Raw genomic sequence first — 15535 nt, forward strand, 5'->3', positions numbered from 1 at the left:
AATTCAAGATGGCATCAAGACCATCAATTCGCGCATCTTTCCTTCCTCTCACTATTTTCATGGTCGTCTTCGGCCTTCTCATCCTCGCACCCACAATCGCCGCTTCATCACACGTATCAGCGGCACCGGCAGCACCCTCACCATCGGCCGATGTCGAACTCATCTGCCACACCGACAACCCGGCGGAATGTTACCCCAAGATCTTCCAACCAACAGAGGAATTTCAAATAGTACATGATGACCAAGAGCTGCCTCATGGCCTCCACATCCGGATGAACATCAACACCAGCCAAAAGGAGGCCAAAATCAACGATCCCACTGAGAAGAACTCGGCGGTGGAGGGCCTGCCGGTCGATCGCTCGATTGTGGTTGTGGATGGCGAGGAGGTCCACGATGAACCGAGACTGCCCAAGGACGCTCCCAAGTACGACCCCGTCGGCGCCGTGAAGCAGCCCCCGCAGGAGTCAAGCGAGTTCTATTCCCATCTCGATTACGTCAAGAAAGGCGCGAACGGGGCCGACCTCCCTATCGACGAGGCTCTTGAGTTTCTCGAGGACATTTCTCACGACATTTACTACGGCATGAAAATCACTGAGACGTTTGACACCGTCAAGTATCTCCTCTGCCTCATGTCAGACCCCGAGACGCCCGCACCAATCGAGGGTGTCGTTCCCCGTGACCAGCAGGCCGCCTCCATCATCTCCGGCGCCCTGCAAAACAACCCCAAGGCTCTTGAGGAAGTGACCATGGTGTGGCCTCAGCTTATGGATGCTTCATGCCCCGCTACCGAGACTAAGGGAGCCTCCAAGCTCCGAGACGACTTCTACGCCTCCTTCGTGCCGGCCAAAGAGAGCAGGCACGATGTCCTCCGCGCCGCAAACAAGGCCAAGGCTCATGTCGCCGCTGTCAGAGGTCTTCTGAAGAGCCCTACGATCCGTGACGACTTCATCGCCAACAAAGGCATGGACCGCCTTCTCGAGGTACTCGCGCCTGAAGATGCCCGCTGGGATACCGCTCAGCGCAAGACCGGCCAGCTTGTCCTCGACAGCTTCCTCGACGAGAGCATGGGAGCCGATGTCGGCGTGTGGCCCCTGTTCAAGGCGTCTGAGACGGATGCATCCAAGAGAGTGGCTGATCGTGTGAGCGACGGCAACTGGAAGACGGCCGTGAAGGCCATCATGGAGAAGAATAAGGAAGACAAGAGCCATTGGAGCAAGGACCTGTATGACAGGTTGGATGCGCATGAGCAGACCCAGTTGAACAAGCTGGGAAAGCAGGAGTTGTAATGATTAGATGCACATATCACATTTTTAGACCCTATATACCCACGTTTTGACCATCAGACCATGGGTCTCGTCATGACCTGAGCAATGAAAGAATCTTCTCATCTGCGAATCTGCTTAGGGGAGAAAGAACTAGCGTAGGACATTCCCCGACCAGAAGGATGGGTTGCCGATGGAGCATCAACCTCTGCCATTCAAGCAATGGGGTTGACCTTCAAGACTGTGCAATCACCCCCGGCGGGTCTAGTCCATGTGGAGGGCTGAGATAGGCGAGTGACAGATTGCATCATGAGCGGGCCAGGTTTGGATTTTGTGCACCAAGCGGGGTTCTTTTTCAATGTCAAATGCAAGACAGAGCATTCAAGTAGTCACAGGGGAAGGCAGCGAGTGAGATTTTAGGCAGTTTTGGTATCTCCATATCGTTTATTTCATTCCCATTTTGAGGCTCAAACTTTTTAGCGGACAACGATGTTGTATTGAACTATCATTGCCCAAACAACATGATAGTGGCCTTGCCATGCTACCAAAACCATTTCCCGTTTCGCCTTGATGTCCGTTGAATGCAAGAACCTCCCAAAGACAGCCCACAACCATCCTCTTACTTGAGAGGAATGAAACGAGAAGAGTGAGTAGCACCGATACCGGGTCTACCGTGCTTGACAGGCTTGCTGTGAGATTGTTAGAAAACTGTTTCCGAAGTCCTTGCGCGGAGAGGAACGTACTAAGAGATAGAGAACTCAGCCAGGTAGTGGCCAACCATCTCAGGCTTGATCTCAACCTGGTTGAACTCCTTGCCGGAGTAGATACCAATGACGCTGCCAATCATCTCGGGGACGACGATCATGTCACGGAGGTGGGTCTTGACGAGGTCGGGCTTCTCGTTGGGCTTGGCCTCCTGCTTGGCCTTGCGGAGCTTCTTGATCAAGCCCATGGGGCGGCGCTTGAGACCGCGGTTGATGCGCCTGCGGGCACGGGCGTGGACGACATCGCGGAGCTGCTCGGAGTCGAGGTCAAGGAGACTGTGTGAGAGTGCATGTTAGCCTGGACGGTTCTGTGTCTTCGATGGCGGGTGCTTCGGCAGGTTCGTGGAATGGAAAGGCAGTGATGATCTCATCGTCGGGTCTCGAGGGATTCGATTGTGCGTGGGTGTGGACAGGCAGGTGGGATTTCTCAAGTGGGCAAAACGTACGCCTCAAGGTCAATTCCGCGGTAAGAGAACTTGCGGAACGCTCTTCTCTTCTTGATCTCGGCAGCCTCCTCGGCGTTCTGTATGGATCCCTCCAGTCAGCCAAAATTGTTCGATGCGGTTTGGTTGCGATGTGGTCTCGTCGCGCCACCATTTCCTCCTCAATCCGCAACCGCCACCGCCGCGACGGCGCGGTCTTTATCCATCGAAACCAGGGAGGGAAGACAGGGTCGCACGTACGTATTCGTCGTCAGCCATCTTTGTGGTGTTGTGAGGTCAGGGAATTCGCTGTCGATGCGGTCTATCGAGAGCGAATAAGCTGAAGTGCCGGTGCGGTTGTCGAAGTTTTGGGACACGGGGCTACGGTCGCTTGGAGGTTTCGCTTGACTTGCACCAATGGCCCAAATTTGGCCCGTAGGGTTCGGTTGCCCTCCCCCCGCAGTCATGTGATTTTTGAATCGAGAAAAAAAAAAATTGGCAGTCGCGCGGTACGTACCGCGTCAGCGGGCACACTGCACGCTCTTTCTCGAAGCGGACGCTCGGGCCCCCCGTCCACGCCGCGCTTCACCTGGCCGTCTGCCCGTTCTTTGACATCACCGTCCCGCCGTGCCCAGGTCCACCTCGCCGTTGGATGCCCTGAATTTTGCATCCACAACTGGCGAACGCCGGTCGGGTCGGTACGGTCGGTGAGCTCGGTGAAGAGCAGCGTCAGACCTCCACATATAAAGCAATTCTGACATACTCCTGCGCCATCACTATCTCCTATTGAGACCTGTGTCCAGAGAAAAGAAGCCGTATGAGAGATAACTTAGGGTAGGAACGACTTCATTTGACTCCAGAATGCCAAGTTTGCTTCCTGTGCGCGAGCCTGGGAAATGCAGCCCACACCATCTCTATGTCGCCTCGTTTGGTAATGTGTCCGCGATGAATAATAAGGAACTCGGGTTTTGGATATTGTTGATAAAATCATCTGTGTGACGAAGTAGTAACTCATGTATATTCGACGACGCTAGAAGTTTGGCGGTCGTGCTGCGACTCATGATAGCATCGGAAAGGGGCTGTGGGTTTCACTGGAAAGGCTTCTCGCTTCTCGCCTCTCGGCGTTCTAGTCTCTTAAGCTTGACCGGGAACGATAGGCGTTGACGGGAGGCAGCACTTTCCGCTGGTGACGAAAAAAGGTGAGAAGAGGCCGGCTTAAGGTGAAAGTTGCTGGAGCGACCACCTTCCTTTCCCAACATTCAATCTGCATCTCTTTCCCTCGCGACTCACCAAAGACTTACAGAAAGTTCACGAACGGGCATCATGGCATCTACCAAGGATAGCGGTCTCGACCAGCTTGGTGGTGGTTTTGTCGCGGATCATATGAAGACGACTATGCTAACAATTTCAGCCATGTTCGAGCTGCGCTTCAAGTACATCTGCACCATGCACAGCAAGGGCGAGACTGAAGCTGCAGAGACCAAGGCTCTGGAGCTTCTTGCTGAGCCGCGACTTGGACGTCTTCACAAGGCAGGAATGCACATGAGACTTGCCACATCTGAGACCGACTTCGTTCATCACAGACTTAAAGCTGTGAGACTCTTCGGTGAGGCCCTCCAGGGAGAGATGACTGCGTCCCAGCGAGCCTCTTTGGAGTACTGGCATCCTGAGGCCAAGAAGTTGCTGGAGGAGGCTCGCAGCGATCAGAGTGCTATTACCCGCGAAATCAACAAGAAACTGTAAGTGACTGTCCCCGTCCCTCTCCGTCTCCGTCCTTGTCCGTCCTCGTCCTTCTCTGCCACTGTCTTACTCTATGTCACTACTACTATCACCGTCTTCCCTGGCCTCTGCCCCCGTTCTTCGTTCATTCGCTGACCTATACCCAGCGAGAGTGGCATGACTATGGGCCAAATCCAGGACGCTCAGCTTAGTGAAATGTACGACCGCCTGCGGGCAGATGCTGAGGCCGAGGGCGAGTCTTCGGCGCCTCCATCCAGCCAAATCCCTGGTTTGACCGACGAGTCTCAGCCGACCACAGTCGACGACCCCTCGCAGCGCATTGACGACCTTCCGGGAGTGGAAGTGATGGAGACCAGCTCCCCTCCTGCTGATCTCATGGATCGTGATACCGACAAGCAGGACCCTCAAGGTTCTTTGTAGGCGGTCTCAAGATTGAAGAAGGAGTGCGGGCAGGGATCGGAACGGGGGCGGGAAATAAGAGGCAGCTACCATGAGCGGCGAATGGTAGACTTATGTGTGCACGTTAGCGAGACGTCGCCGCAGCTGGAAGACCTTGCGGAACTATCAGATAGCCAACGCATGCCTGAGGGCAGTTCTACAGCGGCGGCGGCGCGCCGCGGCCGTAGAGAACATACATAGAAATGAAGATGCAATATTGCTTGGGCCTTGTCTGGTCGTTTCGTAGCTGGAATTATCATATGCATCCAGGTACTGCCAGCGCCGTACCCTTCTTCCGCCTAATGTACCCTAACATTTTAGAGATTAGTAGGGACTGCAGAGACGACAGGGACGGCAGGGACGACAGGGCTATTTTTATATATATAATAAAAGCACTACAGGCTATTAGTTTAATCTGAAGGATAAATTCATCTGAGGGGAGTCTAGTGAGGGCGACTTGAATAACCCCACGAAGTGAAATCTGTTTTGGGATCTGCTGCCTTGCAAGGGGTCTAAAGGGAAGTGTTTAGACCGATTTGATCAATCTCGTTATGCGATGTAAGGGGAAGGCATTGGGCTGTGCATGACTCCGCTTGTAAGTATCGGCTGACATTCGCGGCGAATATGTATTTATGTACGGCCATAGGTCTTAAACCATGGCTCAGCTAGATATATACGAGAAACACTCCAAAACTATTTACTCATCGAACAAAGCTATGTACCTGTTTTTCTTGCGGGGTCAGTGACAGCCTGCGGGTGGCGGCGGGCGGTGCGTTTCTCCACGACATAGATGTGCACCAACCTCAAAACCCATAGCGGTCGCCAACGACCAAGCCACGCCCTTCTCCCACGATTCTTTTATGAAGTCGGTTGGGTATCTGCCCTTCTGGGCTCATCTAAATGCTCTTGAAGACGTCCAGACTCGACAGTGCGGTGCCGGGCCATGCAAACATTGTGTTTGAGGTGCAACTTGAGCCAAGTGCTTGGTTGTCAACCCCTGCATCAAGTCAGTCAGTATAGCTTCATTAAAGAAGCAATTAGGGGTTCTCACATCCAGCCTCCCAATAGTACAAACCAGTTCCCTTGCTAACTCCTGCAACAACTGCAGCAAGTCTCTTCATAAAGGTCGTCTGTCCATCCGCAGAGAAGGGAATGTCCTTCAGGTCGCTCGGGAAGGCGTACTTCGGGCTCGGGCACGATGTAGGCCAGTTCGTCTCGGCAACGACAATCTCCTTGCCCCACTTGCTCGCCATGTTGGTCAAGCTGGTCTTGAGGGAGGCCAGAGTGGCGGCGCTGTTGTAGAAGGGGTAGTACGAGACACCCATCATGTCGAAGTTGGCGAGCGTCAGCTGGTTCTGGGCAAGCATGTTGGTGTACCACGTGTTCTGCGTGTTCCAGTCCCAGCCGTTGTCGAGGTGGATCATGATCTTGGACTTGGGGCTGAGGGTCGAGTCCTTGATGCCAAAGGCGGCCGAGTTGAGCAGGCGGGCGACGTTGTACATGTTGGACGTGCGGCCCGTCTCGAAGAGCAGACCGGCGCGGATCTCGTTGCCGATGCTGATGATGGCCGGGGGCACGCCGGCGCTCTGGAAGGCGTTGCTGACCTGCAGCGTGTAGTTGTACAGGCGCCAGCTGAGGTTCTCGATGTCGGTGGGCCAGCCGGACGGGATGCCCTGCTTGCTCGGGTCCGCCCAGGTGTCGCTGAAGTGCAGCGTGAGGTAGACGGAGAGGCCCTGGGCCTTGGCCCGCTTGGCGAGGGCGAGGTTGTAGTCGAGGTTGTAGTCGCCGTTGGAGGGGTTGACCCAGACGCGCTGGCGGACCGAGTTGACGCCGGCGCCCTTGAGGACGACCTCGAGCGACTGCGAAGCGCCGGCCGAGTTCTTGTAGTTGATGCCGGCCTTCTCCTCGATGGTGACCGAGGACCAGTCGGCGCCCTTGTAGGTCAGGGCGGCGTTGGCCGCGGAGACGGCGAGGAGGAAGACGGAGGCTACGGAGGCGAGCATCTTGGCGAGCTTGTCCTTTCGGATCGGAGATCGGATCTGCTCTGGGGTATCCGCTGGGCAAAGCGAGAAGACAAAAAAAGGGGGGAAGACGAACTGGAAGAGAGACGAAGAGGAAGTCTTCGCCTTTCGTCTGGTCTTCAGCAGTGGTATGTATATACAGCAGTTCAGGACTCGCCATCAACACCAAGCGCCATCATCCCCTTTCACCCCTTCATCTCCCTTATTGATGGGATCCCAAGAACTCCATCAGGGCCTTTCTCCATCTTTCCCGAACTACCGGAGCAATCATGGCAAACTGCAACTCATCAGCTAGGCGCCTCGACGGGGAGCGGGAAGGCGTGTAACCCAGTTTCTCGTATAGCAACCGCCATCCCTGTCGATATGTCGACCGTCAGAGTGACAGACAGAGGAGTTGACAGGCATCCCTCTGCTTCAGACATATTGCCCGCAGCTTTAACGAGCAACACCGGACTGCTGACCACACGCAAAGGAGTCTAGCTCCCGCCTGCCAGCGAGCAGCGGCACTACCGCCATCAGGAAAACCCAACTTTGACAGTCAAACAGGCGCTGACGTCCGCTTGAACCACAGTGGAGTCGGTCGACGACTTGCTCAGCCGGCTTGACGTTTCATCGCGCTACCTCCTGGGAGGAGTGCCCATGAGGAACATCTCGACTCCTCCAATCAGCAGAATGTTTCTCCACAGTTTGCTGCCGTTCCTGGAGACTTGGCGAACGCTCTTTGGGAATTCCTGCCAACACCCTCCCCCTTTTCCGCTCTCCTCGTTGGCTGTCATGAGGCTGGTCCCCGTAGGACGAATCGCGATTTCCTCAGGGTAAACAGCCTCCCTGGTCAATAACCGACGTGCTGTGCCCGTATTGCGGTGCAAGACCGTCCGATGTTTAATCTATGTGCCGTTGGTCTTGGTCGTCCAAGAACCCCGGTTAGAAAGAGAGGAGCGGAAAGCGGGCCAATATCGAATGCAGAGCGAAAAAGGACCGAGCTTACCGGGGGTGGAGGAGCACGCTGCCGGAATTGGAGGTCCAGCGTTGGGGGCTATTCCGAGCTGCGGCCCGTTTCAGTTTTCCTGGGCAGCCATTTTGTGCTGATGGTCCTTTTTTATCTTTAAAATGACGGCAGACCGGCGCCGGTTGTTTTGAGAATGCAAGCGAAGGGGCGTGGTGTTGAATTAAGGTAGATCGGGGCCTTTGATCCGAACTTGAGCAGCACACGGATAACCGAACCTCTCGCGTGGTTTCCAGGCTTTTTATTTCCCGTTCTGATAGGTATTCTGATATCGTTGTGCCTTATCAATTCTCCGTGTTATCGGCCGTGATAGAGGCTCTTCTTTCCCCACATCACCATCACCGGCTCCCGCCCTCCAAAAAAACAAATCGTTTCAAGATCACAACTCGGCGGGGTCGCAACAGAGTTGACGACTTGATTCATGACTCTCGTCAGTAGAGTTTGCGCGCTGCAGTAGTTTTCTTGGTACGGCCCCCATAACGACAACACACTCGTGCTTTCTTACCCCAGAGTTGCACCAGGAACTATATTTCCCACCCATGATCATCCTCGACAAGGGGGGAAACTATTGATTGCTAATACTTATTCAACCCACCACACACGCTACCGGCTACACAACGCCCAACAACGACACATGACCACGGCCGCAAACGCCGTGTGCAGCAAAGCGCGAACACCAATACTCCGCCGAACTAAACCGTCAATTCTCACGATGGGCCGAAACCCCATGCGCACCAATCAAATGCACACGAGACTAAGTCTCGCAGTTCAAAAGTCTCTAGAAACAAACATTTTCTAGAAACACTGTCAGCAAAGATGTGCCGAGCACGATGCACCAATCACGCACACGATCCCGCATCCCTCCGGTTCGCAGCACGGCGCCCAATTCACCAGCCCATCAGCAACACTTCCCCAGCTGAGAAACCTCGCGAGTAATGATAGGCTCGTGGTGGCCGCTTCAGGGTTCGCAGGTTCTCTGGTTGGGCTGCGGCAACGACTGGACGCGACGGACGCCTGAAGTAGTCTGAACACCTCGCACAATCTCGCCTTTTCCACGACACAGAACTCAAATACCGTCCAGCCCTTCAAAACTTGCCTCAATGTCAAGAAATGTTTATCATTGACAAAGGGCTGACTACCTACTTACCGTTCGCGCCCAAAAAAACGCAAAATGCGAACAGTCCATTCGGATCTGTGATACGCCAACGGGACGTCAACTTTAACGGCAAAGCTCTACAGAAGCCTGCCGGATGGAATGCAACTCAAAAAAGAGTGCTGACGCGAGCATCGCCACCAACATCACCAGCGTAGATATTTACATCAATCGGCGCTCGGTAGGTTCGTGACCGTGAAGAACAAAAACCAAAGTCACATGCCACCTCAGTCAGATATCAAGCTTTCTTGCAAAGGAACATGTCAGTCCAGGTCAGCTTCCCCAATTCGTCTGACAGGGCCGTCAGGGTGCAGTTCCCAAAGAGCAATTCTCTCGCGGGGGGCGGTGCTATTCCCAAACTGCACACATTAGAAAAGAGTTTCGAACCGAAGCACACGAGCCAACCCACCTCCCTCCTCCCCCAGCTCCCGAACGACACGAGGCAACCTCCCACACGGGCGGGTTCACATGCCGAGTCAAAACCCGTTCTCAAACCCCCTCCCCCAACCCCAAATCCCTATTGCAAGTAGGCTTTTGCTTCGGGCACCTCGGGCGGCAACGACAATCCTAAAAGCTTTTGCCTTTTTTTGACGGTAAGATGTCCGCCGTAAGCAGGCCTTGGCAGTTCCTGTCAAAACTGCCACCGAATGAGGTAATCTCATCGGGGAACTCGGGGAGGGCAATGCCACCCGGGGACTAAGGATTACGGCGCCGGCAGATCCTCCCGCTCCGTTCCTTCGTGCCCAACTCTTATTTAGACTTCAAAGCGTACGCGTCCCCCATAGGATGGCACAATACAGAGAGAAAGGTGATCAGAAAACTAAACACCCAGCTGGGTCGCCCGACATGCCGCAAGTGGTCGAATGAGGCAAGAAAAGCCTCCGGCATATCCTTAAAACACCCACCACCTCTAAATCCTGCGCCGAGTCATTCCACGGGCGCAAGCCCCCTCCCCCCGCGGGAGGCGGAGCAAGACCTCCACTCGCCGCCGCCGCCGCCTCCGAGGTCCCCACTGCCGGGCTCCCATATGGAAGGAATCCATCGCACGAGCCCAACATACATCTACAGATCGCCTCGCCGTTGCGCGGCAAGGTTTTACACGTGGATGGGCATCACGCACGAACTGATTAACCAAAAGGGACGCACTTCTGGCTTTATCCTGCAAGGCGCAGGGATACATACATACATCTGTCGTTGAACCTCGGCATCGATCATACACACAGCAACGGAGATCGGCCAGATACGCCGCGATGTAAGTCTAACACCAGATGACAACTCGCGAGGAGAAAAGAAGGGGGACCCTCCTGACAAGGCCATGACGTACAGTCAAAAGAAATGACTTGCATGATGACAAGGCAAGGCCGTTCGGCCGTCCGCGCGAAACGGCCAAGTTGGGGCGCTGCAGCACCGCGGTGTTCAATCACATGGTTGCATGAATTTACACTTCCCCAATCCATCCACGCCTCGGCATTCACGCCCTCGGAAACACCGCCGCACAAACCGGGTTGATATGTGATGGAGGGCGAACGGGAAATCACGCTAATGCCGTCCGAACAGGACGTTGTCGCAAGATTGATGGTGGCGGTCCCCCCCCAGAAGCAGCTGTCAATTCTGCAGCTGAGTGAAGCCCAGATGGCATGTTTGGCCAACGTTCTTCCCGCACATGGCTGGCATCTCGCGAGTCTGTTCGCCTATTGATTCCCAGTCAGGGGAACCCCTTGTTGCGTGCTTACATACTATATGCTCAAACTGGTTTTCCCAACGTCTGCAAAGGCCAATGATATCATCTCAATTTCCTGTTTATTTTGTAAAAAGAAGACAAGCAGTGTCGTAAGGTGAAAAATGCCATGTGTGCTCTGTCTGAGCTGTTCCAGGCTGTAGAACCCCGCTATCAGCCTTTGTATATACCATATCCCATGATGAACACCGTGAAAGATTTCCCCAGCCGTAAGACATAAATGCTAAATCCATGAAATCCCATCCCTGGTACCCCCTATATGTGATGATGTATCCGCCTTAGATATTCTTCTGGCGGCCTGTGATCCGCAAGAAAACAAAAAGATGAACCCGATAAAAATCAACCTTTCCAATGCTCCATGCTCATTCTTCTGACCACTCCCGTAGTCTCCCGATCCCCGAAACTCCCACACCGCTCGTATGTGCCGTTTAGATCAGCCGATCTAAAGATGTTCCCAATCTTGAAATTTACACATGTTGATAATGGTTTTGTTTGTGCATACATTCGTGGTCGCGTCATAGCCAGCTGTTTCGCTTACACTGCATGCGTGGAGACGGGCACCGGCATCTGCGGTTGCGCCTTTGCAAACACGCCCGTCAGGATTTCAATGTGGTTGACGAATGACTCGGCCGTCATGTTGTGTCCCTTCTCGGCCTTGCTTTCTTCGGTCACCCAGTCTGAGCCCCAGACTTCCGGTGGGATAATGGAGTGCTTGTAGAGGGCAATTCGTACAGGCCACTCGAGGTGTGCCCACCACGGGCTCGTGGCCTCGAACTGTGAGACGATGCCCATGACTTCCCTGCGGGAGACGCCCTCAAGCCACCAAACTGCCGACTCGTAGCCCTTGAGGAGCGCGAAGAAACATGCCAGAATAGTCAGAGCGCGCGGACGCCGTTCTTCAAGGAGTTCGATGAAGCGTTTCGATACCGTGGCGGGGAATGCGAGGGCAGCACCGCGGTGCGGCAGCTTGTGAGCCCAGTTGAGGACGGCCACGGCGTGCTGGTAGGACTGTCTCGTGGACATAGCCATTATCGCGTCTTCACCTTGCAGCTCGTCCTCCAGATTGTCCAGCAATTTGCCAAAGAACGAGGTTGGCGAGGTCGCGTCCAGGTCGAGCTGGAGGACGGGCTGAGAGTCGATGATGGGAATGACAATGCCGCTGTTGCGGATCCAGGGCCATGAAGTCGCTACCACGGTCTTGACACCCTGGAATGCATGGAACCAAGAGAGGGGTAAGGAGTAGGAGCTGGCGGGGTCGTTCGGGTCGGCTTCGTCCCGGATGAAGATTCGCGTGGCGGTCGAGGAGAAGGCAATCAGAGCCGCGGTGAGGAAAAGCGACTCGGCATTGGCCTCAGTGATGCCGTTCTGCAAACATGAACAATAGGCGGCCAGCGCCGAGGCCATGTATGAGTGCGACGCTCTCACAAGAGCCTTGTCGTCCGGGTTGAAGGAGCGGAGATGCAGGGCAGCAACGGCCAGCATGGCATCGGCGAGGTAGCTCGCACCGCCAAAGGCAAGCCTTGGCACGGTGTTTTGCCAGATGTCGTGGGTGGCGGGGGTGTTGACCACAAGGGTTCGGGAGGTCATGGAAGTGAACTGGTGCATCAATCGCAGTTCCAGGAGGCGGTTATTGGGTGCAGTGGTAGCGGACATGGCTGCATTGGCGGGGGTCGTGTAAAGCGGCGTGCATGATGCTGTGGGAGGCGAGCCTCCTGAGACGGAGGGCGTCTTTGCCCGGTACGATGCTCCTGCAGAAGGGGAGGGCGCGGTTGAAGAGGCTCTGTCGATTGGGGATTGTGAGGCGGCGGTGTTGGAGGGGGTCAAGGCGGTGAGGAGTTCGTCAAACATATCGGGGTTCTCGAAGTCGCATGGCACGCCGTGCTTCACGCAATTGCCGCATCTTGGGTGGACTTCGTCGCACTATCACGGGTCAAGGTTAGTTTGTGCTCATTGCGACTGACAGCAGAGACGCGGGGCGGACAGGCAGGGGGTAGGAGCTACCTTGATCTTGCGCGACTTGCACCGTTTGCAGCCGGCTCTCGACTTTTTGTGAGATCTCCTGGGAGGCATATTGAGAAGGTGTGTGTGTTGATGAACGTAGAAGTCAATTCTCGGGTCGTAATGTCGGGAGGTCCACTCTATAAAGTGAGATGAAGGTGGGTTGGGCTTTCACGTGTCGTCAACGAGGCGGCGGTGTTGACGTCGAGGTGTTGGTGGTGGTGGACTCGCGGGGGTTAAGCGGTGACAGGGCGAGGTGCATGACAGACAGAGGTTCAGGGCTTTTTAAAGAGGCGGGAGCTAGTAGTAGATGGGGCGAACCTGGTGTCTTTAAAGGGCCAGCATACGCGAGAAGGCATGAAGCGAGAAGGAAGTGGGAAGAGAGAGGAAAGGAAAAAAGAAGCGGAGGGTGGTGTGTGTGTGTGTGCGTGACGGATTCGAGGTTTCGGGGGCAGGATGAAAAAGATTGGACAAGTTGTAGGTGGTGGTGGAGATGGCGATTCGGGGTCAAGGTTGAGGTGAGAGGAATGGACGGGGTTCTGAGGGTGGTTTGGGTCCGGTCAGCGTGGTCCGCCCGGGTTGTCTCTTTGGGGGTCCTCGACGGCGGATATCTGTACCAGGCCGTTGGCTGTCTCTCCTCCCTCCAACTTCCAAGGACAGGGGTTACCGTTAAGGCAAGGCGGGTGCGGGAGGGTATCCGCACCGCCTGCGTTGGTGATGATGGCTGTGCAGACAGACGACTTGTAAGATGGATGGACGTTGATTGTCCGTTTGTAATTTTGAGATGTTTACTGGCTGCCCAGGTGGGGGAAAAGGCCTGGCGAAATGAGACGGGACAGCTCCGCGATCGCCCGCAATGAGCAGCAGCAGCAGCAGCAGCAATGCAATGCGCACGCTGGAAAAGAAAGAGGTGTGCGAGTGTGGAGCAGGGGGGCAGCGGTAGAAGAAGGAAAGAAAAGATGGATGTTTGGTTTTCTGTTTTTCCTTTTTTTTTTTCTTTTTTCCCACTTCTTGCACAGAAGGCATGGAAAGTACTTCGTACCTCCTCTGCTGAGCACCTGAGGTAGGAACTTGCTAGCGCTACGTTGCCCGCATAGGGCAGAAAGGGGGGACGGGCCACCCAGCGCGCCCCATTGACACTGGCTGCAGCGGCCGTGGGCGGTGTCACTGCCCAGTGCCCGCCCGTCAATTCGGGGCCCCGCCATGGGAATTTCATTGGAACTTTGCTGAAGCAGAACACATCCATCATCCACGTTCTCGACACCTCGACAACCGACCTCGACAACCGACCTCGACAAGCAAACCGCCACCGGACAAATATTACCAGATGGTGACCTTTCTCTCCCTTCTGCCACCAAGTCTAATCCCGCTTGCCGTCCAGTTCAGCTGTCCAAGGGACAATGCGTCCCGTCATTGTCATGCTCAGCCACACCACGGCCCACGCCGACGATCCACCACCACCACCACCACCCACGATTCGCGGAGCCGGCAGGCGACGAAAAGTGGACGCGCCGTCGCGGAATCGACGGACACCATGCGTCCTCCAGGGTTGTCTGCAGGCATCGTGTGGCACCTGCAGGCTGCAGAGAGCAAATATTCCCCTTCTGGTATTCGTACTCTGTACTAATTTACAAGTTAAGTCCCTCCATACCTACTGAACGAAAACACCAAGTGTATGGAGACATCCAACATCTTCCAACATCTTCCAACCACCACACCAATTACCCGACGCCTTTCACGAAGCTGTCCGGGATAGGCACGGCAAAAAACTGTCATCAAAAGTCTGAACAAGTAAACAATCGCCCAGCTTGACTTGACATGTGCGTTCGCGCATAACATCAATCCCGTCTGCCCCGGGTCTCGTGCCGTCGCCGCCGCTGCCCGGTACGTCACCCCCAGAATAAGGTACGAGTTACGGCGTACGAACCCGACACTTACGCCGTATTGTGCCAGCTTCACCCCCGTCCCGACCATCACTGCAACTGCACTCTCGCTGCAATTTGCAGCAGGTGCACTGTCAGCACCCGGGCACCAGGAAAAACAAACGTCCATGCTCATGGGCCCAGGGCATATGCAACGGCCAAACTCCCCGGTCGGATCTGCGTCGGTGACAGGGGCTCCAGTAACTTGACTTTTGAGTCTTCATGATAGCCTCGTCCATGGAGCATCAACCTCACTCCTGCCTGTCTGCCCCCACTGCATCCACGGAGCTTGTGCGTAATCACTGACGAACAGCACAACGAACAAACACGACGGGACTCGTTTCCCGTGCTGCCGTGATGTGCAAGGAAACTCGCCAGAGACAGAAGCTTCACTGTCCCAGGGTCCCCGCCTCTGCATTTCGCTCCAGGACGAGGGCCCGACGTCTTGCCAGACAGGCCTGGCCGAGAACATGACAGATTGGTCGAGACATCACCATTCACAAAACATGCTTCACTCTCGGAGCGCGGGCGGGTGGACGGGCGGAACGGAGTTGAACGGAGGGGACGTGGGTTGCGCTGCCAAACTCTGCGTTGCCTGTCGTTCTCGCCCACGACTCCAATCATCTACCCAGCATGGGTGTCGATGGCCCCCCCTGCTCTTGCAGCCAGACTACCGTGCACTCCCTTCAGCCCTGTCGTGGCCATCCCCCCACCCAGCTTCTCTCCAGCCACTTGGTCTCTACGGTCGCCCGATACTTCCAAAACTTCTCACGTCGGCACCGTTGCCGGAAAGTCTGAAGTCGACGACATGAGTCGGGAAGGGGGATGACGAGCCTTGAACGGTCCGGGCGGCCTGCAGCCATGCAGAGATGTATGTGCCACCATGTTGCACAGCAGGCAAGGGCTTCACGTCGGACGAACGAGACTCATGAGCCCGACTCCGAGCGCCCTGCTGCCCAGAGACGCACCGAACCCCGACCGTTAGGTATCCTCTCCTCGCGCCCGTGGTGCAAAAGCCTCGATATCATGGCTGATAATGATGTGTGGCGCGGCCCGCCTACATGTTATTCA

At 55.3% G+C, this 15535-nt stretch overlaps 5 protein-coding genes across 5 annotated transcripts; 2 read left to right on the forward strand and 3 right to left on the reverse strand.

The window, feature by feature from the left end:
- Positions 1-8: 8 nt before the first annotated feature.
- On the forward strand, positions 9-1286 carry SIL1 (Nucleotide exchange factor SIL1; the record flags this gene model as incomplete). The annotated part of the gene is made up of 1 exon (XM_037326103.1): positions 9-1286. One exon carries the CDS (start codon positions 9-11, stop codon positions 1284-1286), a length of 1278 nt encoding a protein of 425 aa, XP_037175926.1.
- A 595-nt stretch (positions 1287-1881) lies between these two features.
- Positions 1882-2727, reverse strand: RPS15 (40S ribosomal protein S15; the record flags this gene model as incomplete). Its single annotated transcript, XM_037326104.1, has 4 exons — positions 1882-1951; positions 2006-2302; positions 2473-2549; positions 2710-2727. The coding sequence occupies 4 exons, from the start codon at positions 2725-2727 to the stop codon at positions 1882-1884; spliced, it is 462 nt and encodes a 153-aa protein (XP_037176050.1).
- A 1044-nt stretch (positions 2728-3771) lies between these two features.
- CGCA056_v010858 (uncharacterized protein) lies at positions 3772-4608 on the forward strand (the record flags this gene model as incomplete). Its single annotated transcript, XM_037326105.1, has 3 exons — positions 3772-3808; positions 3860-4187; positions 4335-4608. 3 exons carry the CDS (start codon positions 3772-3774, stop codon positions 4606-4608), a joined length of 639 nt encoding a protein of 212 aa, XP_037176045.1.
- A 1055-nt stretch (positions 4609-5663) lies between these two features.
- Positions 5664-6629, reverse strand: GANA-1 (Arabinogalactan endo-beta-1,4-galactanase; the record flags this gene model as incomplete). Its single annotated transcript, XM_037326106.1, has 1 exon — positions 5664-6629. One exon carries the CDS (start codon positions 6627-6629, stop codon positions 5664-5666), a length of 966 nt encoding a protein of 321 aa, XP_037176044.1.
- A 4449-nt stretch (positions 6630-11078) lies between these two features.
- Positions 11079-12614, reverse strand: CGCA056_v010860 (Sterol uptake control protein 2; the record flags this gene model as incomplete). The annotated part of the gene is made up of 2 exons (XM_037326107.1): positions 11079-12464; positions 12546-12614. The coding sequence occupies 2 exons, from the start codon at positions 12612-12614 to the stop codon at positions 11079-11081; spliced, it is 1455 nt and encodes a 484-aa protein (XP_037175388.1).
- Positions 12615-15535: the final 2921 nt, after the last annotated feature.

This window comes from Colletotrichum aenigma (assembly GCF_013390185.1).
Source record: "Colletotrichum aenigma strain Cg56 chromosome Unknown KSG_Cg56_contig07, whole genome shotgun sequence".
NCBI lineage: Eukaryota > Fungi > Ascomycota > Sordariomycetes > Glomerellales > Glomerellaceae > Colletotrichum > Colletotrichum aenigma.